The sequence below is a fragment of the Podarcis filfolensis genome, assembly GCF_964270895.1.
Source record: "Podarcis filfolensis genome assembly, chromosome: 2".
Lineage (NCBI taxonomy): Eukaryota > Metazoa > Chordata > Lepidosauria > Squamata > Lacertidae > Podarcis > Podarcis filfolensis.
Window position 1 is genome coordinate 91,723,234 of NC_139605.1, and position 23,810 is coordinate 91,747,043.

At 46.1% G+C, this 23,810-nt stretch overlaps 2 protein-coding genes across 18 annotated transcripts in view; both read left to right on the plus strand.

Annotated features, from left to right (window-relative positions):
• MYCBPAP (MYCBP associated protein) overlaps positions 1-11,042 on the plus strand; it is a 31,424-nt gene extending 20,382 nt beyond the window's left edge. For all 3 annotated transcript variants that reach the window (XR_014544341.1, XM_083598124.1, XM_083598125.1), the window contains 3 exons: positions 7,456-7,568; positions 7,812-7,994; positions 10,880-11,042. Coding sequence is in view for 2 of the 3 variants with exons in the window: in XM_083598124.1 (XP_083454250.1) it covers positions 7,456-7,568; positions 7,812-7,994; positions 10,880-10,981 (398 nt within the window). In the remaining variant the exon portion in view is untranslated. The remainder of the gene's footprint in view (positions 1-7,455; positions 7,569-7,811; positions 7,995-10,879) is intronic.
• Positions 11,043-13,322: 2,280 nt separating this feature from the next.
• The window catches only part of EPN3 (epsin 3), a 36,265-nt gene continuing 25,777 nt past the window's right edge, over positions 13,323-23,810 (plus strand). The window contains exon 1 of one of the 15 annotated variants that reach the window (XM_083598163.1): positions 13,323-14,286. The gene's annotated coding sequence lies outside the window, so the exon portion shown is untranslated. Of the gene's footprint in view, positions 14,287-15,047; positions 15,164-19,635; positions 19,926-23,810 lie in introns of those variants that run through there. The other 14 variants (XM_083598173.1, XM_083598170.1, XM_083598171.1 and 11 more) reach the window with 14 other exon arrangements.

Below are 23,810 nucleotides of genomic sequence, written 5' to 3' on the forward strand. Positions count from 1 at the left end.
TCCAACATTTATTATCGGGCAAATGATATATTTTTGCAAGCTTGACTGGGGTCATGTACCACCTGTATATCATTTTCATAATATTCTCTCTTAAGGCATTACATGCCGTAAATTTCATACCGGTGGTCCATAACTGTTCCCAGTCAGCAAACATAATGTTATGTCCAACATCTTGTGCCCATTTAATCATAGCTGACTTAACCGTTTCATCCTGTATTCCATTTCAGCAGCAAGTTATACATTTTTGACATAATCTTAGTTTTAGGTTCTAGCACTTCTGTTTCTAATTTAGATTTTTCCACCTGGAAGCCAATTTTCTTGTCTAAATTGTAAGCCTCCATTATCTGAAAATAATGGAGCCAGTCTCGCACTTTATTTTTTAGTTTCTCAAAGCTCTGCAATTTCAGTCTATCTCCTTCTTGTTCCAAAATTTCCCAATATTTTGGCCATTTGGCCTCCATATTGAGCTTTTTCTGGGCTTTCGCTTCCATTGGTGACAACCACCTTGGGGTCTTATTTTCCAGTAAATCCTTATATCTGATCCAAACATTAAACAAAGATCTCCTAACAATGTGATTTTTAAATGCTTTATGAGCTTTAACCTTATCATACCACAAATATGCATGCCATCCAAAAACGTTGTTAAAACCTTCTAAATCCAAAATGTCTGTGTTTTCAAGAAGCAGCTAGTCTTTCAACCAGCAGAATGCTGCTGATTCATAGTACAGTCTGAAGTCTGGCAGGGCAAAACCACCCCTTTCTTTTGCATCAGTTAAAATCTTATATTTTATCCTGGGCTTCTTGCCCTGCCAGACAAATTTAGAAATGTCTTTCTGCCACTTCTTAAAACAATCCATCTTGTCCACAATTTGTAATGTTTGAAACAAAAATAACATTTTAGGCAATACATTCATTTTTATAGCTGCTATTCGACCCATCAAGGAAAGCTTCAAATTTGACCATATTTCGAGATCTTTTTTCACTTCTGACCAGCATTTCTCATAGTTATTTTTAAATAGGTTCCCATTTTTAGATGTCATATTAATCCCCAGATATTTCACTTTCTTCACCACAGTCAAACCTGTTTCATTCTGAAATTTCTCTTTTTCAAACAATGTCAAATTTTTCTCTAAAACCTTAGTTTTGGACTTATTCAGTTTAAATCCTGCCACCTGACCAAATTCTTGAATTAATTCTAAAACTCTTTTGGTACTAGATTCTGGCTCCTGTAACGTCAAGACTAGGTCATCTGCAAATGCTCTCAATTTATACTGTTTGGCTCCGACCTGTATGCCTTTAACCAACCGGTCCCTTCTAATCATATTCAGCAAAACCTCCAGGACCGATATAAAAAGTAAAGGGGAGATTGGGCACCCTTGTCGTGTCCCTTTTTCAATCTTAAATTGTTCCGTAACCACATTATTTACAATTAATTTAGCCTTTTGTTCAGAGTATATTGCACTTATACCATTTTCAAAACCTTGGCCTACCCCCATACCCTGTAAGTTCTTTTTCATAAAACTCCAAGAAATGTTGTCAAAGGCTTTCTCCACGTCCACAAATATCAGAACAGCTTTAGTATTTATGTTCACATCTAACTTTTCCAAAATGTCAATTACATTCCTCAAGTTATCTGATATGTGTCTTCCCGGCAGAAAGCCCGCTTGGTCCTTATGTATCTCTTCAATCAATACTCTTTTCCGTCTCTTGGCCAAAATATCAGCAAAGATTTTGTAATCCACATTTAATAAGGATATGGGACGGTAGTTTTTAAGTTGGGTCTTTTCAGTCTCTGTTTTCGGTATAAGTGTAATGTAGGCCTCTTTCCACGATTCTGGTGCCCTTTTCCCTTCTAGAATCTCGTTGCAGACTTCCTTCAGAGGTTGGATTAACCAGTTCTTCAAAGATCTATAGTATCTGGAAGTCAACCCATCCGGTCCCGGAGATTTGCCCAATTGCATATTTGAAATGGCACCTTCTATCTCCTGATCTGTTATTTTACAGTTCAACAATATTTTACTTTCCTGTGAAATTTTTTGTAATCCATTTGTTTTCAAAAATCCATCATATCGTTGCCTTATCTATCATATATTCAACTGATAACTTTGTGGATGTTTTTTCAAAACCTGCCAAGGAGTCTAAGTTGTTTTGTTGTCTTTTTAGATAATTTGTAAAAAGGTCCCATTCTTCCTTGAAGTCACGATTGTCCTTACTACGCAGTTTGTATGTCAGCTTAGCCAATTCCGCATAGCTCATCAATTTTTCTTGCCACTGTTCTTTCATTGGGATTTCCTCATTCTTCCATCCTTGTGCTAACAAGACACTTGCCGCTGTTGTAGCATACATAAATACATTCTTTGGGTTTTTTTTGGCAGGTCTTGTCCTACAATCCCTAACAAAAATGCTTCAGGTTTCTTTATAAATGTTATTTTATTTTTATTTTTTTATTTTTCCCCCGAGTGAATTTTTATTGTTTTCCTTACATATTCTTTTCCAACAAATTGTAATAGCACCATACATTCCCTTTGACTCTGCCGAGTCGCGACCCCCCTCCCTCCCCACAACTGGTATATTTATCCTCTTTCCATCACGCACATCATTCTCATATTAGTACTATTATACATTGGAGGTGTTATGTCAATCCTGCTAGTGTCTTGACCTCTTTACAATTCTTCTTTAAATATTCAATAAATTTACTCCAGTTATTTTGGTATCTTTGATCTCCCTGGTCCCAGATCCTCCCTGACAGTTTGGCAAGTTCTGCATATTCTGTCAACTTCGCCTGCCACTCCTGAATAGTTGGTATATCTTGTACTTTCCATCTTTGGGCCATAAGGGTCCTCGCGGCAGCTGTAGCATACATGAACAAATTTTGATCTTCTATTTTAATTTCTGTTCCTATTAAGCCTAATAGACACGCTTCCGGTCTTTTGGGGAAAGTATATCTAAATATTTTTTTGAGTTCATTATAAATTGATTCCCAAAATTTTTTTACCTTATCGCAGGTCCACCACATATGGAAATAGTCGCCATCTGCCTTTTTACATTTCCAACATTTTCTATCTTTTTTCCTATACATTTTAGCTAATTTCACTGGCGTCAAATGCCATCTATACATCATTTTTAGCAAGTTTTCCTTTAAAGCCATGCATCCTGTAAATCTCAAACCCTCCTTCCATAATCTTTTCCACGCATCCAATTCAATGTTATGCCCAATATCAATTGCCCATTTTATCATTGATTCCTTTACTTCTTCGTCTTTTGTATACCATTCTAGCAATAAGCTATACATTCTTGATAAAATTTTATCTTTACAGTCTATTAACTCGATTTGGAATTTCGATTTTTTGTCTTCGAACCCATTTCTCTTTTTATCTTCCTTTAATAAGTCACTGATCTGGTGGTATTGCAGCCACCCTGTTAACATCTTTTCAATTTGGTCACATGGTTTGAGCTTTATCCCTTGGTCTGTTTTCCTAGTAATATCCTCATATGTTACTCTTTCCCCTTCCATGTTTACTTTTTTTGTTGTCAGCACCTCAATTGGTGATATCCACCACGGTGTCTTTCTTTCCAGGAGGTTTTTATTCCGATCCCATACTTTATATAAAGATTTCCTGATCACATGGTTTAGAAAACCTTTATGTACCTTTACTTTGTTGTACCATAGGTACGAATGCCAACCATATCTATTGTCGTGGCCCTCTAGATCTAATAGGTCAGTATTTTCTAAAGTCAGCCAATCTTTTAAGCATACCAAGCACGAAGCTTCATAATATAAAGTCAGGTCTGGTAAATCAAAACCTCCTCTTTCTTTCTTATCTACTAGTATCTTCATTTCTATCCTTGGCCTTTTCCCCTGCCAGACAAATTTCGCTAAATTTTTTTGCCAATCCTTAAATTGTCTTATCCCTTTTACCACTGGTATTGCTTGAAATAAAAATAACAGTCTAGGTAGTATATTCATTTTTATCACAGAGATTCTTCCTAATAATGACAATTTTAGTCTGCTCCATATGTTCATATCTTTCTTAATTTCTTTCCATACCACCTCATAGTTGTCCTTGTACAGGTTTATATTTTTTGCTGTCATCCAAATTCCTAAATATTTTATTTTTTTAGCTATCGCGATTCCTGAGTCTACTTGTAATTCTTCCATCTCTTCTTTCTTCAGATTTTTTGCTAGCATTTTCGTCTTGTTTTTGTTGAGTTTAAACCCTGATACCTTCCCAAACTCTTCCATTCTTTTTATTGCCTCTTTCACACTTTGTCTTGGTTCTTCCAACGTTAAGACTAGATCTTAACACTAGTCTTATCTTTATAAATGTTATTTTAAACATTTTTTTAAAAATTCATTGTATATCATTTCCCAAAAAATTTTAACTTCTACATTCCCACCACATATGATAAAAAGTACCTTCTTTTTCTTTACAGTTCCAGCATGTGTTCGACCCGGTTTTGTACATTTTTGCTATTTGTACCTGTGTGATATACTATCTGTACATCATTTTCATATAAGTAGTTTTCTTTCAAAAGAGAACAATCTGTAAATTTCAGATCTACTTCCCACAATTTCTCCCCGTCCTCAAGTTGTATATTATGACCTATATCTTGTGCCCATTTGATCATAACTGATTTGACCTTCCCATTCTAGCAGAATACTATATGCTTTCTCCAGCAGCTTCACTTCTTCTTCTATAACTTCCTTTTGAAATCTGGAAGTTGTATAACTAAACCCTTTTTTGTTATCTTCTTTATACATTTTTATAATTGTCTATAATGCAGCCAATTCTGAAAATGGTCTTTAATTTCCTCATAATCTTTTAACTTCCATTTCCCTTCTTGATCTCTCAATAACTCTCTATATGTAGGCTACTTCCCTTTTTTGCCAAGCGGTTTGAGCAATGAAGCTTCAATTGGTGATAACCACCAGGGTGTTTTTCATTCTATTAAATCTTTGTACCTCTCCCACACCCTCATTAGCTATCTCCTGGTTGTATGATTGTAGAATCCTTTATGCACTTTTCTTTTCCCGGTCATTAAGTTCATTTCTATGACGCTTTATATTTTTAAGAAAAACATCTCAGAGTTGTTTACAACCTACCGTATTTTTCGCTCGATAACACGCACCTGACCATAACACGCACATCGTTTTTAGAGGAGGAAAACAAGGGAAAAAACATTCTGAATGAAACAGTGGATGTATCATTTTTGTGCTTCATGCTGTGGCCACAGACATGTGATCTGATGGTGAATTTGGGGTGACCCAATGCAAAAATCCTGAGAATCCCTGTGGATCCATGCTTTGTAACCACGTTTTTGCACCATTGCAGCCCCAGGCAACAGTGGGTGCGTGATTTTGGGGGGGGGGCAGGCTGTAGCCATGGACATGCTATGTGCTCTGATGGTGAATTTGGGGTGACCCAATGCAAAGATCCTGAGGATCCATGTTTTGTAACCACGTTTTTGCACCATTGCAGCCCCAGGCAACAGTGGGTGCGTGATTTGGGGGGGGCAGGCTGTAGCCATGGACATGCTATGTGATCTGATGGTGAATTTGGGGTGACCCAATGCAAAGATCCTGAGGATCCATGTGGATCCATGCTTTTTAACCACATTTTTGCACCATTGCAGCCCCAGGCAACAGTGCGTGTGTGATTTTTGGGGGGCAGGCTGTAGCCATGGACATGCTATGTGATCTGATGGTGAATTTGGGGTGACCCAATGCAAAGATCCTGAGGATCCATGTGGATCCATGCTTTTTAACCACATTTTAAGTGGGGAAGGAAGGAAAAATACAGAATGGACAAGGAGCACGAGAGGGGTGTGCAGAGAAGCAGCTGGCTAAGAATGCAGGAGAGGGGTATAACGGGAGGGAGGAAAGGAAGGCAAAAGTTTTCCCTCACCTACCCACCCAAGCCAGCCAGCTCGCTCTCTCTCTCTCTCTCTCTCTCTCTCTCTCTCTCTCCCTCCCTCCCTCCTGCATGTTTTCAGCAGCACCGGAGCACAGAGACGACACTCTGCTTTCCCCTCTGCTTGCCTGGAGGGGAGGGGCTTTCCCTGCTCTTTGTTCCGTTTGAGCAAACACAGCAAGGAAACAGAGGAGGGTGGGCAGTAAGACCCTGAGGCAGAATGCAGGAAAGCAGCCACTTCCTCTTTTCAGGTTTCCCTTCTCCGAGACGCGCGATTTGATTTTTGCCTGATTTTTTTTGCCATTTGGCTCCAGGGACCACACATTCGCTCAATAACACGCACAGACATTTCCCCTTCCTTTTTAGGAGAAAAAATCTGCGTGTTATAGAGGGAAAAATACGGTACATCAAATCAAATGAAATAATCAAACATTGCTGAAGAAAGTAAAATATAAAGTATACATTATATATATATATGTGTGTGTGTGTGTGCATACATACATATATACATATATACATATATACATATATATATATATATATATAGGTTACCAGATTTGAATCTGGGGACACTTTTCAACTTCAATGGATTTTGTATGGGGACTGATTTGTAAATCTGGGGACTGTCCCTGGGAAACAGGGACATCTGGTAACCTGTGTGTGTGTGTGTGTGTGTGTGTGTGTGTGTGTAAAATTTCAAGAGAAAAAGGGGAAATTTCCACATATACACTTCAATACATTGTTTTGTTTTATTGACTTCCCATCCCCTTTTCCATGGTGATTTTATTTTCTCTCCTTTTACTACACCCTATCTTCTATCTCTTATAACAAAACAATATTATAGTAAGTCCTATTTTTTTCTGTTCCTCATGCTTCAAATTCTGCTTGCAAGTTCATCATACAATAATATTTCTTTAAATAATAATAATTGTATTTCCCAGCCTTTTGACTAAGATCAAGTGTAGTATCTGTTCTTAAAAAACAGATACTACACTTGATCTTAGTCAAAAGGCCGGGAAATATTATTATTTAAAGAAACATTATAGTATATATTATACTATATAGTATAGTATATATTCAAAGCAGCATAATTAACAGGAAGCTAAAAGTTTAGTATGAATGAGCAACCAAGTGGGCTCTTGGAGAGGAGATTGCAGCTGTTTTGTTCCTCTCCAGTTGTTTTGCTGCTGAACTAAGCCATGGTTTGTTGTAGTGCATCATCTGAACTTGGGTTTAGCGTTCTCCAAACAAATCACAAGTAGGTCAGCTCAGCAGCAAAACGACCAGGGAGGAGCAAAGCCTTTGCAGCTGGGCTCCAGAAACCTGCATGTTCGTGTGCTCATGCTAAGCCATGGTTTGGTTTAGGGTGATGTGCGAATGATGTTTGTTGAACAGGATGTCAAATGTCCCTGACTTTTCAGAGCTTGGTACTAGTTGCCTGGCAAAAAAAAGTAGATGGCGGTGACTGGTGAAATAATGGAAAGTTGTCAATTCTAGTCTAAAGAGGGTTCAGTTTAGCAGAACTGCTCTGTTTTCTGCGCAGTTGAGTTGAAGCCAGTTGCTGTGAAGACAGGGAAAGAGGACCGGAAACCTCAGAAAGAAGACAAGAAGGCTGCAAAGGAAAAAGACAAAGAAAAAGCGAAAGCGGCCAAAGAGGTACATAGCTGGACTCTTGTAAGGTACGAATGCTGGAAACGAAGGACTTGGTTCCGAGGAAGTATTTGAAAAGGATTTTGGAGCTTCTGAACAGAGCTGCCTCTTTGCTGTGAAAGGGCGGCTTCCTTCGGACGTGCAACTTGCTGGGAAATACACATGAGAAGACGTTCATGTGACGTATGTCCTCAGCTTGCTCCGAGCTCTCTCTGTAGTCTATATCGTACCTGTGTTTTTTCTAAACAGGAACGTCCAAAAAGCACGAAAGCCAAATTGAAAGAAGAGAGAAAAGCAAGAGGTTCCACAAAGGAGACAAAGGAGTCTGTCTCTGCGTCACAGGAAGCTACAGGGTCAGAGGCCCAAGACGCTCACCAAGAACAAGTGGACCCAATCCTGCAGGAAAAGTACCACGAGAAACTTTATGTCGAAGTAAGTCGGTGTGCCCAGCGTTGTCACCTTTTGTCCATTTCCTTACTGCTTTAGCTAAAGTTCAGAGCCCTGTTATTTGTAGGTATGTACTGTTAATGCGGGTGGCGCTGTGGGATGCGGGTGGCGCTGTGGGTAAAACCTCAGCGCCTAGGGCTTGCCGATTGCATGGTCGGCGGTTCGAATCCCCGCGGCGGGGTGAGCTCCCGTTGCTCGGTCCCAGCGCCTGCCAACCTAGCAGTTTGAAAGCACCCCCGGGTGCAAGTAGATAAATAGGGACCGCTTACTAGCGGGAAGGTAAACGGCGTTTCCGTGTGCTGCGCTGGCTCGCCAGAGCAGCTTCGTCACGCTGGCCACGTGACCCGGAAGTGTCTCCAGGCAGCGCTGGCCCCCGGCCTCTTAAGTGAGATGGGCACACAACCCTAGAGTCAGACACGACTGGCCTGTACGGGCAGGGATACCTTTACCTTTACCTTACTGTTAATGCGGGTGGCGCTGTGGTCTAAACCACAGAGCCTAGGGCTTGCTGATCAGAAGGTTGGCAGTTTGAATCCCCGCGACGGGGTTAGCTCCCAATGCTCGGTCCCAGCTCCTGCCAACCTAGCAGTTCAAAAGCACATCAAAGTGCAAGTGGATAAATAGGAACCGCTCCGGTGGGAAGGTAAACGGTGTTTCCGTGTGCTGCTCTGGTTTGTCATGCTGGCTACAGGACCCGGAAAAACTATCTGTGGACAAACGCCGGCTCCCTCAGCCAGTAAAGTGAGATGAGCTCTGCAACGCCAGACTCCTCCACGACGGGACTTAACGGTCAGGGGTCCCTTTACCTTTACTGTTAAACCTAGTGGGCCTTGCTTCTGAACAAATGTGCCTAGGATGAGGCTGCTTGTCATCTTCTCCCTGTTGCTTTTTCATTTTGTGCCATCTTTTCAACATACGGCAATTGATGTCAGGCTTAGAACTTGCTGTGCATTTGTGACAGACAGGCAACTGTTTAATCTGGGCTCCTGAGATGAAAGTTAAAACTTCTCTATAATGAGTCCTTCATGCATGCATTGCTTTTGAAATGTGAACCTTCTCCGCAAGTTCAGAGTGACTTTTTCATTTGCTTCCTCAAGCTGATCTAGCAGAGTTATCTTCTGTGATAACACAGAGGCCAGGCATTAGGGAGAAATAGCATCTCCTGCAGTCCTGAAACACGAATCGATTCTCCCCACTGACTTCTTCTCAGTGCTCAGACTTGAGACTTGATAGACCGATGGAATAATTACACTTTTTGTCTCCTAACAGCATAGGGCTAGGCAGCAAAGAAATTTGGGTAGGGCTGCTATTCCGGAATAAACTCAGCCAGAACCATAACATTTTAGTACAATCTGTGGCCTTTTAAACTGGGGGGGCAATTGTTTTTGTTTGTTTTTATATTCTAAATGAAGGGTGGTATAGAAATTTAATAATAAAAATACAGTCATACCTTGGATCCTGAACGCTCTGGAACTTGGATGTTTTGGCCCCTGAACGCCGCAAACCCGGAAGTAAGTGTTCCGGTTTGCAAACGTTCTTTGGAACCCAAACATCCGTGGGTTCTGATTGGCTGCAAGAGCTTGAGAGACTCCTGCCTGACATCCTGGAGAGCTGCCGCCGGTTGGTTTAGACAGAACTGAGCTAGATAGGCTAATGATCTGATAAGGCAGCTTCCTCTGTTCCTAAAATCCTACCCATGTCTACTTGAGTATGCAGTGGGCAAGTGTGCATTTCATGGCCATCTAATTCCTGCCACTTCTCACCCCTGATCTTAGCTTAGAAGGGCAGGCTAGGCCAGCACCTGAGGGCTATTCCAGGATCTCCCAGGACAGCCAGCAGGCACGATAACCTGCCTTCCACCTCCACTAGCCAAAAGGATATACGGGGTTGCATCTTCTTCAGCTCAGCAGGTCAGACATGAGAGAGAAAACGTGGGGCCGAGAGTGCTTCCCAAAATTTTATGAAGCACTTAACCTGTTGAAATGACAATTCTCCTCTGCCTCTAAATGCACAGTCCTCTTTTGCACCTGTGTGAGGCAAGGTTTCAGCCTTTCCTCAGCCCACTGAAAAGAAAGATTGGCAGCAGGTTACAGCACAGTCCTAATGTCTACTCCGAAGTCCAATTCAGTGGGCCTTATTCCCAAGTTTGGTGAGGCTAGGACTACAGCTTTACATGTACCCCAAATAGTATATGTTTATATCATGGATAGGCAAACTAAGGCCCAGGGGCTGCATCCGGCCCAATCGTCTTCTAAATCCAGCCTGTGGATGGTCCAGGAATCAGCATGTTTTTACATGAGTAGAATGTGTCCTTTTATTTAAAATTCATCTCTGGGTTATTTGTGGGGCACAGGAATTCCTTCATTCCCCCCCCCAAATATAGTCCATCCCCCCACAAGGTCTGAGGTACAGTGGACCGGCCCCTTGCTGAAAAAGTTCGCTGACCCTTGGTTTATATGTTTGTAGCTTCCTCAGCCATTACACTAATGGAACAAAGAGGCTTTAGGAGCTGTTGGGATTGCTCCAATTTGTCACTGATGATGGAATTCTGCAGCAGTAATATAGAGGGTTATCCTCAGTTGCAGTTGGTCATTAAGGCTGCAGTCCTACACCCATGTATCTGAAAGCAAGCCCCACAGAGCATTCAGTGGGGCATACTTCTGAACAGACATATACTGTACAGGGTTGCTCTGTTAAAGGCTGAAAAATGCCTCTCTCACACACAGAGAATGTTTGTTATGGGATGCCTGCACACACACAAAAACCACCTGAGAAAAACCATACTTGACTGTCTGTTCATGTGTACCTTTCTACTGGGACTTTGCTATCCACACTTTTGTCCTGAAAGTTTTTTTGACTCCTGTGTTTAGGTTTATGGACTGCTGGATTCAATGGTGAGCAAAATGCTTTCCCTCTTTGAAGTGCTGAAGAACGATCCCTTAGAAAAGAAGAACAAACCACCTTTTGTCTAAGTACTACTGATTTCATAATGAAATGATAATAATAATAATAATAAACCCTGTTTATATATGCTGTGCCAGAGCAGTTTCCTTTTGTTTATAAAGCTGCCAATTGCTTAAATAGACATGAGGGCTAATCTGCACAATTAACTCTGCCACAGTTGGCTGGCAGTACTCGTTTCTCTGTACTCTGCTGTGTATAACCCTGTCGAAAATTTTGGGGTGTAATTAAGCGCAATCCACAGTATGGCAAGGTTTTCAGACCGATGCTATGACTGGCTTCATACATTAACAACGACATGATTGAACCCAGGGGTAGATCATAACTTCTTCTTGTTGTTGTTGTGATTCACCATCAAGTCCCCTCTTTCTCATAAAAACAGATTTCAGGTAGCTACTTCTATATGCATTGCAGAGCCATGGATTATGATTGTTGGGGCCTGCAGAGCTCCATCAATGCTATAGTAGCCTGTTTACAGACAAGGGCTTTTCAGAAGCTTGGGAGTGGAATTGTTCAGCTATGGTGCTTCTCCCCCGCCCCGGCAAGGAAATGCCCTATCAAGCTGGTTTTTTAGTTCTTCAAGCAAAAACCCTAAACTCTTACCTACCAAGCAGCATGGCCAGACCTCCTGTGATAGATGTGCAAGGATCTGCTGAGGGCATGTCTTTGGTTGTCCCCATGGGACCACTAGCGATGAGCAGCCCTCTGGGAAATCTAGAAACTTAGTTGGTTACTGCCAACTTTGGACTACATCAACACGATGCAGAAATGTGGAATATAAATGCAATGAGTAAATGCCAACTTCCGAACGCTTGCAGGAGATGCTGTGCATTGGATTTTGCTGTACAGTGGTACCTCGTGTTAAGTACTTAATTCGTTCCGGAGGTCCGTTCTTAACCTGAAACCGTTCTTAACCTGAAGCACCACTTTAGCTAATGGGGCCTCCTGCTGCTGCCGCGCCGCCGGAGCACGATTTCTGTTCTCATCCTGAAGCAAAGTTCTTAACCCGAGGTACTATTTCTGGGTTAGCGGAGTCTGTAACCTGAAGCGTATGTAACCTGAAGCGTATGTAACCCAAAGTACCACTGTACTGAAAACATTAATGAGTGAATGGGCCACTTATAGAGAAGAAATACCTCTCCTATAGCAAAGGCCCCCATTCCCCATTTCATCTAAAGACTGGGACTGGCACTATCGGCAAGGGAGAGCCTGGTACCTTATTGCGCCTGTAACTCCTGTGCCAAGTGTGCACCCCATATCTCTAGCCACCTGCTAAATTGCCGATTTTACAGCACTTCAGGCAGTATCTGGGTGAAAGCCCAAACTCAAACACCCAGCAGTTCTTCTGCTTGGATCAAGGCAGTTGGGAGGTCCCAACCTGGATTGTGCTGGACAAGCTTTTGCCTTTGTATGCTGTTAAGGAAACTCTGGCACCAAGTGTTCTAAATCCGTTCCCTGAGATGACTGCCTCACCTTCCTTGCATTGGTCTAGATGTTTGCTGTCCCCTGATCCTTTTAATGTGAGGTGCCAGGGATTGAGCCTGGGACTTCTCGGGTGCAAAAGTTGGAAGCACGGTCTTCCCCGCCTGAGTCAGTGAAGGGGAATTTGTGGCCCTCTGGAAGTTTGTCAGACTCCAGTCCCCCTTCATCCCTCCTCGTTGGCCTTTCTGTATGGATGTGTTGAGCGATGGAGTCCAAGGAACATCTGAAGGGTCGCAGGGCCACTTCTGGGACCTGCTGGTGAAGGGCAGGTGATCATTATCATTATCGATCCTATTTGCTTTAATAAAAAGGTCAACATGAACCCCCATCCACCACAGCACACCCAGGACCCTCCTCCCTCCCGGTTCTCCACAGCAGGTGGATGAATGGCTTGTTCTCAGCTCCTCCTCCATCCCAGAAGGAGAATCATAGAATCATTTGAATGGTAGAGTTGGAAGGGGGTCCCAAGGATCATCTAGTCCAACCCCCTGCAATGCAGGATTCTCAGTTTTATTATTATTATTATTATTATTATTATTATTATTATTATCCCGGAGAACACCAGAACTGTCAGATATAAAAGAGGCGAACAAATCTGTTGCTGATTCAAACATATAGTACAAAGAGTGGCGTGGAGGCGGCAGCTCGATGACGAGGAAGAGGATGACAGCCGTCATCCCCGCCTCCTGCTCGCTACTTGTCAGTGACTCTTTGGGGAGGGGGTGAAGGTGGGGGTCGTCTCTCCCCCCCCCGCGAACAAACACGTCGTCGGTGCTGTCAAAATCTTTTTGAAGGGAGGTGGGGAGCGGGCGAAAGGACAGGCCTGGCGGTGGCAGCCCTTGGGTCACGCCGCCGTTTTGCTGTCTAGGCAAACCAAACAAAGCCCCGGGGGCCCCGGCGGTGGCAGCGCTCCAGCTCTGGGACGGCAGGGACCGAGCCTCGTCCTGGGCTTGTTAACGCTTCTGCCTCGCTCGGCCCTTCTCTCCCACATCGCCCGTCGCCGCCTTGGCACGCCTGCCTGGCTGTGCCCGCCGCCCGAAGGGGTTAAGCCAGTGAGTCACTGCCTCTCTGCTTTCATAATCCCTGCCTCTCGCTCTCTGTCTCTCTCTTGCGTCTCCCTCCAAGCGGGGTCGCCGAGAAGACTTCGGAGAGTCCCTGTCGTCGACGTCGCGGGCCTGAAGCGGTTAACCAGAGCCGGGGTGGCAGCAGCAGCAGCAGCGAGCCTGCCTCCTCGCTCCCTGGCTCAGTCCCTCCTGCTTTGCGCGCCGCGCACGCCTGGTGTCCTGTGGAAACTGAAGCAGACCTGCCCAGCAAGCCGAGCAACTTTTTGCCCCCCCCCCCCATCCCGGCTCCCCGCCTTGCTCTCTTTTAAACGCCGGGCTGGCAAGGAGGACGAGAGACTCCCTCTGCAGCTGAGGGAAGACTAGGCGCAAACACACACAAACGCCGAGGCTGATTGCGCGCCGTCGCCGCCGCGTCGTGCGCCCCTGCGAGGCAAAGCTCCTGTTCCTCTCCTGGGTGGACTCGCAAAGGTGAGAGGAGGAGGAGAAGAGGAGGAGCAGCAGCAGGATGGAGGGACGGCTTCGCTTTCCCGCTGGATGGATTTAGGGACAGGGTGGCGGGGAGAGGAGGCTGGAAGCAGTGCGCCTGCCTGATCCGGTCGTCTGAGGGGAAAGGCACCTGAAGGGGGTTGAGGATGGCAGCCGCCGCAGCAGCACCAGCCGACTGCGGACACCTCTGCTGAGGGAGAGCTTGGCGGCGGCGGCGGCGGCAGGAGGAGGAAGAAGAGAAGGACACGCGCACAGCAGCAGCTGCAGCAGCGGCGGCGCCTGAGGTAAGGACGCTCGCCTCAGGACTGCCCAGCGGGAAAGGACGACCCGAGTGAACGGTCGCCCTGCGCTTTTCCTCGACGGGCGGCAGTGCAGACCCCTCTGGAGTGAGGAGGATGGCGCTGGGTGGGGGGCGGCAGAGAAAGGAGGCTCAGCCTCGAAAAGGTAGCCCGGAGGAGGAGGGGGAAGTGGGGGGGGGGAGGAGGAAAGTTCTGGACGCCGAGCGCGCTTTCCTGACTGCAGTGAAGCCCGCTTTGATTGTCATCGCGAGTTTGGCAAAGCCGAGCTGCTGCCCCCGCTGGGCTCCTCGCACTGCGCCGCCGCCGCCGCCGCCGCCGCCTGCTGAAGTTTCCTGGTCCGCAGAGGGGTGGGGTGGTGAGCAGGGAGACCTGGCTTAAAAGGGGGGGTGCCTTTGTTTTTTGTGCGCGCGAGGGAGAGTGAGATATCCCCTTTTCCTTACCCAGATGCAGGAGGAGCTTACCCAGTCTGTGCTCTGCACCCCCTGTCTCTCCCCCCTCCCCCTCCCCTCTCTCGCCACCTGCATGCTCCAGCGCCCTGCCAGAGCACGCAGGTCGCGCGCCTTTGGATGGGTTGGATCGGGCCTCTGCCAGAGAGCAGCTGCCGCCTCCGAACTCCCCAGGATTTCTTCAAGGTGTGCGTAGGCGCGCGCGCGTGTTCGCGCACACGGACACCCCCGCGCACACCTTTCCTTCTCTCTCTCTCTCTCTCTTCCTCCCTTCCCCCTCTCTGGCGCTCGCTCGCTCGCACAGGGACTAGGGATCGTAGGAAGATTCAGCAGGATTATGTAATGCCGGCTGCTTTGGCTAGCTAGCAGTGCTGGAAAGGGCTGCCTGCCGCCTGGTCGCGCGAGCAAGAAAGGGGGTAAGTCAGTGCCAGGCTTGGGGGTCCCGAAGCACTTGGGTGGAAGGCAGGACACACAGAGAGACAGACGGAGCACCAAAGACACTTCTACTGGGGAGATTCGCCCTCCTCCCACCCAGCGCTTTGATGAATCAAATCAGGCTCTGAAAGTTTCCTCTCAGGTCCTGTCGCCAACCCGGCGCCCCATTTCAATCTTTTGCCCGCCCCACTTTATTAAAGCTCAAGTCCCTTCTATCCCACTCAGATTGGTCCTTTTCTTTCCCAGGCCAGGTTAAGGTTCAGATTATGCTTTTGTTGCATTAAAGAGGGGAGTGGGACTGTTTCACTGGCTACTTGCCTTCTTCACTATTCGCCAACCTGGTATCCTCCAGATGATTCTGACTACAGTACAACTTTTTCCAGCTCCGTAGTTGTGGTCCAAACCACCCAGAGGGTGGACTACTAAGAAGGCTGCCTGTTACTTTTCTGTGGGAGCATCTCTGGCAGCTCTGCACCAGACGGAGACTCACTTCCTGGGCACAGTTATTAGGCCAGAGCTCAGTGGCAGAGCCGTGTGCTGCTTTGTATGCAGAACCCCTCAAATTCAGACCCCGGAAATCCTGGAGAGCCTTTGCCAGTCAGTGCAGGGAACACTAAGCTAGATGGCAGCTTCTTATGTTCCCAAATATTAGAAAAATTAAGAGGGGTGCGTTGTTATTGTTGTCGTTTTGTTTTTGCAATTGAGCGGCATATAAATATTACGAAATAAATAAATGAAATAAATTGCATCAGAGAGAAAAGGAGGGTCAGCTGTAGAGCAGGATGTTTGAAATGGACGACCTGTGACCCTCTTTCCATGCAGCCTCCTACAGTGCGGTCCATCCTTCAGGGTCTTGATTTTGGAGAACTTGCTTCCTCCACCCCCTCGCATAGCCATTTGCTGCCCCATCTCTTTCCTTCCCCAACAGAGTTTTGCTTCTTTCCTCCCTCTGTTGTAATTGCATAGTTGAATCAGTGCTTGCCTTGCTTTACAGAGTGGCGCAAACAAAAGGAAAAACAAAAACAGAACGAGAGGGCTGGTTTCTGCCCTGATGATCTTACAGTTTTATACTTTTCCAGCTTATTGGGATGGACAACTAAGGGGGAGGTAGGAAAGGGAGAGGCAAATGTAACAAGGGGTGGACCTGTGCAAATGTTACCCCCCCCATCTTACCATCTTTCCTCCATTCAGATTTTTCCCCTTGCTATCTCTGGAGTTGGAGTATTTCTTATTGTCCCTGGAAATGAAACACAGAATGCATCCTGCTACTAGTAATAATACTTATATGCAGTTTAGAGGGTGTTGTGGAAACCCAGCAGGGATGATGATGGGCCCAGTCTAGCAGGAAGTTCTTCTGACCAAGCCCTGTTGCCTGGGAGCTGTGCAAGAGCTGTGCCGTGTCTGGTTTGTTGCAGCAGCAGCAACATGGGAAACCTTGGCTCACCATACAGCCGGGGTTGTCTTGCTGCAGGTGGTTCTTCTTCTGGAATGTGTCGCTTAACCTAAGTTTAGGACTTTGGGCATTCCCTGGGCCAGCCCTCCTTCGCATGCCCTCCCACCTGACCATTTCTTTCCGTCAAGGTCACTGCAGTAATTTCATATGTAGCTGCCTGGTGCTGCTGTCTTATCTATCGCACGGTTTCTGTTTCCCTCTCTTTGTGTTCCTGGGGATATTGTGTTCGATAAAACTTACTGCTCTTAACACTCTTGGCAGCTCTCCAAACACAAACACTCTCTGCTCTCTTTTCTCTCTCCTCCCACCGGGGCTGAAACAGAGACATCGAGGGCTCATGCTGAACTCTTGAGGGTCATGGGCTTTCCCACAAAACCACTTCCCACCCACCCATCCACCCTTCTCCCTCTACAGCCTCAGATGTGGTGAGGATGAGGCACTCTGCACATGCTCAAGGACACAGGAAGAGAGGACGATTGCCCGTGTTCTGGGGCCATGCCCTGACCTATGCAATGAAAAGCAGGCTGTGCAACTAGGCCAGGTGAGCAGGGCCGTATTAGGCCCTGCCTCCGAGCTCCCAAGAGATTTTTCTTTCTACACGTTGTGATTGAAAAATGCCCGGGACGTTTCTTTAATGGGTGTCTTTCACAGCCTTAATTAAAGCAGTTGCCTGAGTCTGACCCTGGAGCTCCTCTGGAGGTTGGAGCCAGGTGTTTGCTAGAAAGGAATGTCCTCCTGACCCAAGACTTATGTTCGAGGGACGCTTTCATCAGCACGATGTTTGCTAGAGGAGGAGGAGGAAGAGAAGGAGCAGCAGCAGCAGGAGTTTTCATAAGGTGGAACCTTATCTGTAACCTTGTCAAAGCCAGAAGGAGAATGTTGGTATCTGGAGTTCGCACATAATCTGCTGCATTGGCCCACCCAAGGCCACTGCCCCCACATGCCACCATGTTCCCTTCCATCTGTGCCGCCTTTGTAGGCCACAAACATCCCTGAACTGCAATCAACTTGCAGCCAAGTTGGCTCCTATGGCATTCAAGGGCCTCTCCAGCTCATTTGCTTTCCCCTTGTGGCTGCCCACTATGGCTCAGGCATCACCATATCATAAGAACATAAGAAATCCCCACTGAGTCAGACCAAAGGCCCATCTAGTCCAACACTCTCTTCATGCAGTGGCCTGGCGCAGGAAGGCCGTAAGTGGGATTTCAGTTGCTCTCCCCACTTGGGATTCCTGGCAACTGGTATTCAGAGGTCCCTTGACAGTGGAGGTGGAGCATGACCATTTTGGCTTGTAGCCGCTCATCATAGACTCATAGAATTGCAGACTTGGAAGCGACCCTGAGGATCATCTAGTCCAGCGGTTCTCAACCTGTGGGTCCCCAGATGTTGTTGGACCACAACTCCCATCATCCCTGAGCTCTGGCCTTGCTAGCTAGGGGTGATGGGAGTTGTAGTTCAACAACATCTGGGGACCCACAGGTTGAGAAAGGTTGATCTAGTCTAACCCCCTGCAATGCAGGAATGAATAAGCAGCTGCCCCAATATGGGGATCGAACCTGCAACCGTGGCGTTATCAGCACTGCTCTCTAACCAACTGAGCTTTCAAGGCATAATAGCCTTATCCCTCCATGAGACTCCCTGTGCTCCAGTCTCTCTCTCTCTCTCTCTCTCTCTCTCTCTCTCTCTCTCTCACACACACACACACACACACACACACTGCTGGCCACCCCAGCCTTCTGACTTCTGCTGAAGACCTCACCCTGCCTCCAGTTCTCAGTGTCGCTCGTTCTTCTGCCCCATGTCGGCAACATCTCCTTGCCCTTGCTGCTCTGCAAATGGGGAAGGGAGCTCATGGGTAGAGCACACGCTTTCTGTACGAATGGTCCCAAGTTGAAGCACTGGTTTGTTTTTATTAAAAGGATCCAATGGCAGAGGAGGGAAGGCGGCCCTCCATGCCCCTCTATGTGGCCCTCCAGACTCTCCCAAGCCACATTTTGCTTGGGATGTTGTTGTTTTTTTGCCTGGCTTGTGTATATCCTTGAACTCTGAAAACATCTCTTCCTTGTCTGAATAGGAGCTAGGGTATGGGGGTGTAGAAACCAGCCTACTGTACAAAGGTAAAACTTAACTGTTGTTGCTCTACCCTGCCTCTGGCCTTGTGTCCCTGCTGGCTGTCAGAATGGAGTGTGGCCCTCAGGCTGAATAAGGGTCCCCACCCCTTGGTAGCAGATGATGTGCAAGACCCTTATCTGCCCTGAAATGGACCCTGCTAGGCCAGTCAGCATAGACAATGCTTGGCCAGACGGACACATCGTTTGACCTGCTGTGAGGCCTCATGATATTGTTGTCTACAACACCTCCTTCTCCAATTCCCTTCTCCAGTCACATACCTATGCCCCGCCACAACCAATGGGGCCCCTGGATTCCCCTTTCCCTGATTTTTTTTGGGTCGGCCACCACACGCCGCCACCGACATGACCAACTGCCACACCACCTCAGCTTTAAAATCAGGTTGCTCTATGTTTCTCAGTCCAGACACAGTAGAGTGGTATTACAGTCCGCAAGGTACTACTAACACTACTAATTCTTATTATTTAATTTGTAACCTCGCCCATCTGACTGGGTTGCCCCAGCCACTCTGGGTGGCTTCCTGCATATACAAAAATACAATAAAACATTAAATATTAAGAAAGCTTCCCTATACAGGGCTGCCTTTGGGTGTCTTCTAAAGGTTGTGTAGTTCTTTATCTCCTTGACATCTGAAGGGAGGACAGTCCACAGGGAGGGTGCCGCTACCAAGAAGGCCCTCTGCCTTGTTCCCTGTAACTTTGCTTCTAGCTGTGAAGGAACTGCCAGAAGGCCGTTGGAACTGGACCTCAGTGTCTGGGCTGAACGATGGATGTCTAAAGACATAGCGCTCTCTCTCTCTCTCTCTCTCTCTCTCTCTCTCTCTCTCTCACACACACACACACACTATAGTCACAAAGCACCTCAGAAACCCAGACTTTACAACCTAACATGCTGACTGCTCGATTAGCTCGATTAGCCATCATCTGCTGTGTGCTGTTGTGCTGTCTGGTCATGGCCACTGGTATGCCAGTCCAGGCAGTGGTCCACCTATTTGGCTTCAGTGCAGGTCAGCTTGGTCCAGGTGGCTGCAGTGTGCTTTCCCATCGCCTCCTTTTTAAGTTACAATGGAATGGCGCGTTCCTTCCACCCCCTCTGCGAGTTGCTGTGCTTGGCTGCAGTCATTTTCCTGGCGCGCAAGCTCCACTCAAAATCTAAAAACAGTAAGTGGGTTGGATTGTGCAGAGCAATCAATACAGGGAAATGTCTTGAAAGAAACTCTGCAAGCCGTACGCAAGCAGTCTCTAGATTCTCTCTTCCTGACTCACTTGTCAGGGATGCTTACCGTCATCAGGGTGGAGAAGGATGATGGCTTGTTCCTCACCTAGAAAAGTGGACACAGTCAGGTCATGCTTACTGCAAAGGGTGGAGCTGTTCCCCTAGAGAGGAGTAGGATATATGACTCATTCTGTTGGTTTGAGGAGCCATGCACAAACTTCCCGGGCGTGTGCTTTATGGGTATGCATTTCCAGTCAGCGGGGGAAACAGAGTTTGTAAGGGAAGGTTGAATTTAGACTCATTGGAGAAGGCAAAAGATGAAATCAAGGTGATGATGAAGCAACTGCATTTCAGAGAGACTTCTCTCCAGGGGGCTTCAATTTAGGAAGTAAACAGGGGTGGGATGATCTGTCCCCAGCCAGTCCAGTCCTTAGTGGCTTGCTTTGGATCTATTTACAGGAACCCTGAAGAAAAACGTTGCTAGGCTGGTCAGTTTCCTACATTTGGGAACAAGAAAGAAAGAAAGAAAGAAAGAAAGAAAGAAAGAAAGAAAGAAATCCAGTTTTCTTAAATCTCTTTTGAGTGTTCCGCAGCATTTCATTTTAGGATGATGGCAGGAATTTAAAATATGTGGCAAAGGGTAGATTTGAAACTGAAGGGCAGATGATGTCACTCTGTTTCTGGTGGCTGGAGTTTTGGGTTTTGCAAAACTGCTGCAGCATTTCTTAAACGTCGTGATTTCACGTTGTGCAAATGATTCACCCTGAAGTGTGTTCATGGGAGAGATGATGGAGCCATGAATCAGTCGATGGGTTTTGCTTCGTTGCTAAGACTCTGATTGATTGACAAGCTATAAACAGGGAGGAAAGTTTCCTGATGCCATATTGAAGATTCTGCCTTCCATCAGTGTGGCATGTCACAAGCGTGGCATGTCTGAGCCATCCAAATCAGGGCTACATCCACACCATCCATTTAAAACACTCTCATGACCACTCTTAACAGTCATTGCTCCCCTCAAATAATGCTGGGAACTGGGAGCTACAATTCCCACCACCCATAAAAAAAACCTACAGTTCCCAGGATTCTTGGGGGAGAGCCGTATGTTTTAAATAGATAGACCTGGGATTGTCTCTTGCCCTGTGGCTCAATGAACTACTCTAGCATTTTTTCAGACTATTCAAGGGGCCATGTCCTACATCCATGTGTTGGCTGAGGAATTATTGCATTTTGTAAAAGAGTGTGGGACACGTTCTAGGGTGTTCAACCACATTCACACAAAACTCTGGCTTGCCCTGCTGGGCTCCATGAAAAGTGCTTGCGGTTCCAAACTGTCAATATTTTCAGGCAAAAAAAGCTGATTGGGGAAACAAACCCACTCCCCCAAAATATTGGACTTGGTGCAATAAGGACGAGAGTAAGTGATGGGAAAATGCACTGGGGAAAATACTTGATGCAACATAATGGCCACTTACCCAGTTAGCAGTTGTGGCCCATTGCATCAGGCTCCAAGACCCCTGGGAGCAAAGTTCATCCAAGTGGCCGGCATTTGGGTAATCCCTGGGCCAGCCACATGGCACATTGGGAGTTCCCGCTGGCCAGCAATTTGAATTCTAGCCAATCTGGCCAGGCCTTGGGTAGCGGGGCCTGGGAGCGGACTGCAGAATAGTAGTAGTCTTCGCTCCCGTCCACTCCTAGCCATTTAAAACCACCAGCAACTGTCCTCCCCGCCTCTGTGACTGTCCCCCACCACACCACTCTTTCATAACAAATAGCGGGTGAAGCGTTTTAGCAACGATTAAAACATTGATTAAAAATAAAATGAAGGCAGAGCCTTAAAATGGAACCCACCACAACAGTTATCACAAAAGTGTGTTGAGCGACACATGGACCCACCTACAACAGCTACATCACACCTGCTGGTGGAGTCGGAACACGAGCACAATGCTCCTGGTAGTTTGGTGCATCATGTGCAATCCCACTCATAGCTTAAAATGGAAAGGAATGATTGGATAGCACTAGGAGCCACCCGTCTGGAAGCAGCCTACGGCTGCTTGGTGATGCTGAGTCACAGGCAGCAGTTCCTTGTCACTTGGTCCACGATAACGACGGCATGATTTTCCTATTGATTTCGTTAGAAGCCCAGTACTGATTTCCAGGTTTTGAAGGGCACTTGTGTAGGACACACTCCCTCCTCCCCAAGGTTCCCATAAGATGCTCCTGGGTCTCCATTTGGTCCTCATCATTGCTACCACCACCTGCTTACTGAACAGGTTGAGAGCCAAACGAGCATGCAGGCAGTGGTATCTCCTAAGGGGTGGAGGGGCAGAGTGAGAGGCAGGTGAGTAAGCAGGTTGCAATGGCGAACAGGAGGATGACCAGGGAGCTATGGTCAGCCAGGCGCTTACAAGAGTGTTGACTCCTAACCATGCTCACCCTTGCTGGTTTCAGTGGGAATTCAAGTGCGAAGTATGCAAAAATAGGTGTGGGTGTATTTGTTGGCATGGGTGGGGGGTTGGAAAAGGCAACTAAACATTCCCCCCATTCATCCCTGCCTTCTTTGTGGCCTGTTGATAAGTCAGCAACACAGAGAAAGAAAGAGGAAAAAGCAGGGCAAGTGAAGTTAGAGGTAAAGGGGGAGATTTGTTTGGGAAATTTGAATGAATCTCTCATGGACTCAAGTAGGACAAGTCCCAGATGAGAGCATCCCAAGCAAATGAAGGGTTTTGTGCATCTCTCACTCCCCTCTTCTCCATCCATTCCCTCACTCTTCTTATTGTGTGATAGATTAGCCTACTGGCAAGGAATTTTCTCCTTCTCCTTTTAAAGTATTGTACAGCACCTAGTCATTTTAGGCTCTTTATAAATAAAATGTGATGACATGGATTTTTTTCATCACAGTTCTGTATTTTGCAGGGCTTTATCTTAAGATTTTACATAACGTTCTTGCATTTTTTGTGGTAGTTTTAAAAGATATTTTGTAACCCATCATGAGCCCCCGTGAGAGAGAAACCTTGGTAATTAACTCACTCTAGATACTAGTTCTTTAGCCCTTTTTTATCAGATTTGATATTTAATTTTGAAGCTGAATTTCCTTAGGGAAATTCAGCCACAAGGTGTTTTGCTCTGAATGATCCGAGATAGATTTGGAAAGCAAAAAGTCATGTGATGCATGCTACATAATGCACACTCCTATGCTCAGTGGTGTATTAGATGCTGAACAGTTGGTTGCAGTGGATGGAGTCCAGCTTGGTTATTGGATATTTTGGATGCCTACCCCAACCCAATTCTTTCTGAAAATCATATTGGTTCTGATCCAGCTCTGGGGTTGCAGCAAGATGCTTCGCGTGTGAATTAGCAGCCCTATTTGTATCAAAAGGTAGAATCCAGTCAATTCTGTGGGACCTGGATGGACATTGCAATGCAAATGGTTTTGTTCACCCACACATGCATCATTTGTATTTTGTATTTTACACACAGATGGATACATTTTGCTTGGTCAGGGGGATTATTTCCCTGTTGCTGTATTTGTTTTTACTGTGAACCACAAACAACCCCGAACCTTCAAATTCTGGAATAGTTCATGATTGCAAATGGGTCTCACTCTCCCCATCTCTTTTTCCAAAGAGATTGCTTTAATTGCAACACAAAACTTCTGTTGCAAATGGCCCACCAAGCCAACAGATGTGTCAGTTGTTACAGAATGGCAGGATAAGGTGGGGCTGCCCATTTAGTTCTTCATTTTACTGAACCTGGTTGTAGTTTGCAACTCGGAGAGATTGGGGCAGTCACTTAGTTTGCAGCTATCTAATTCTCCAGCTTTAAGAGATGCA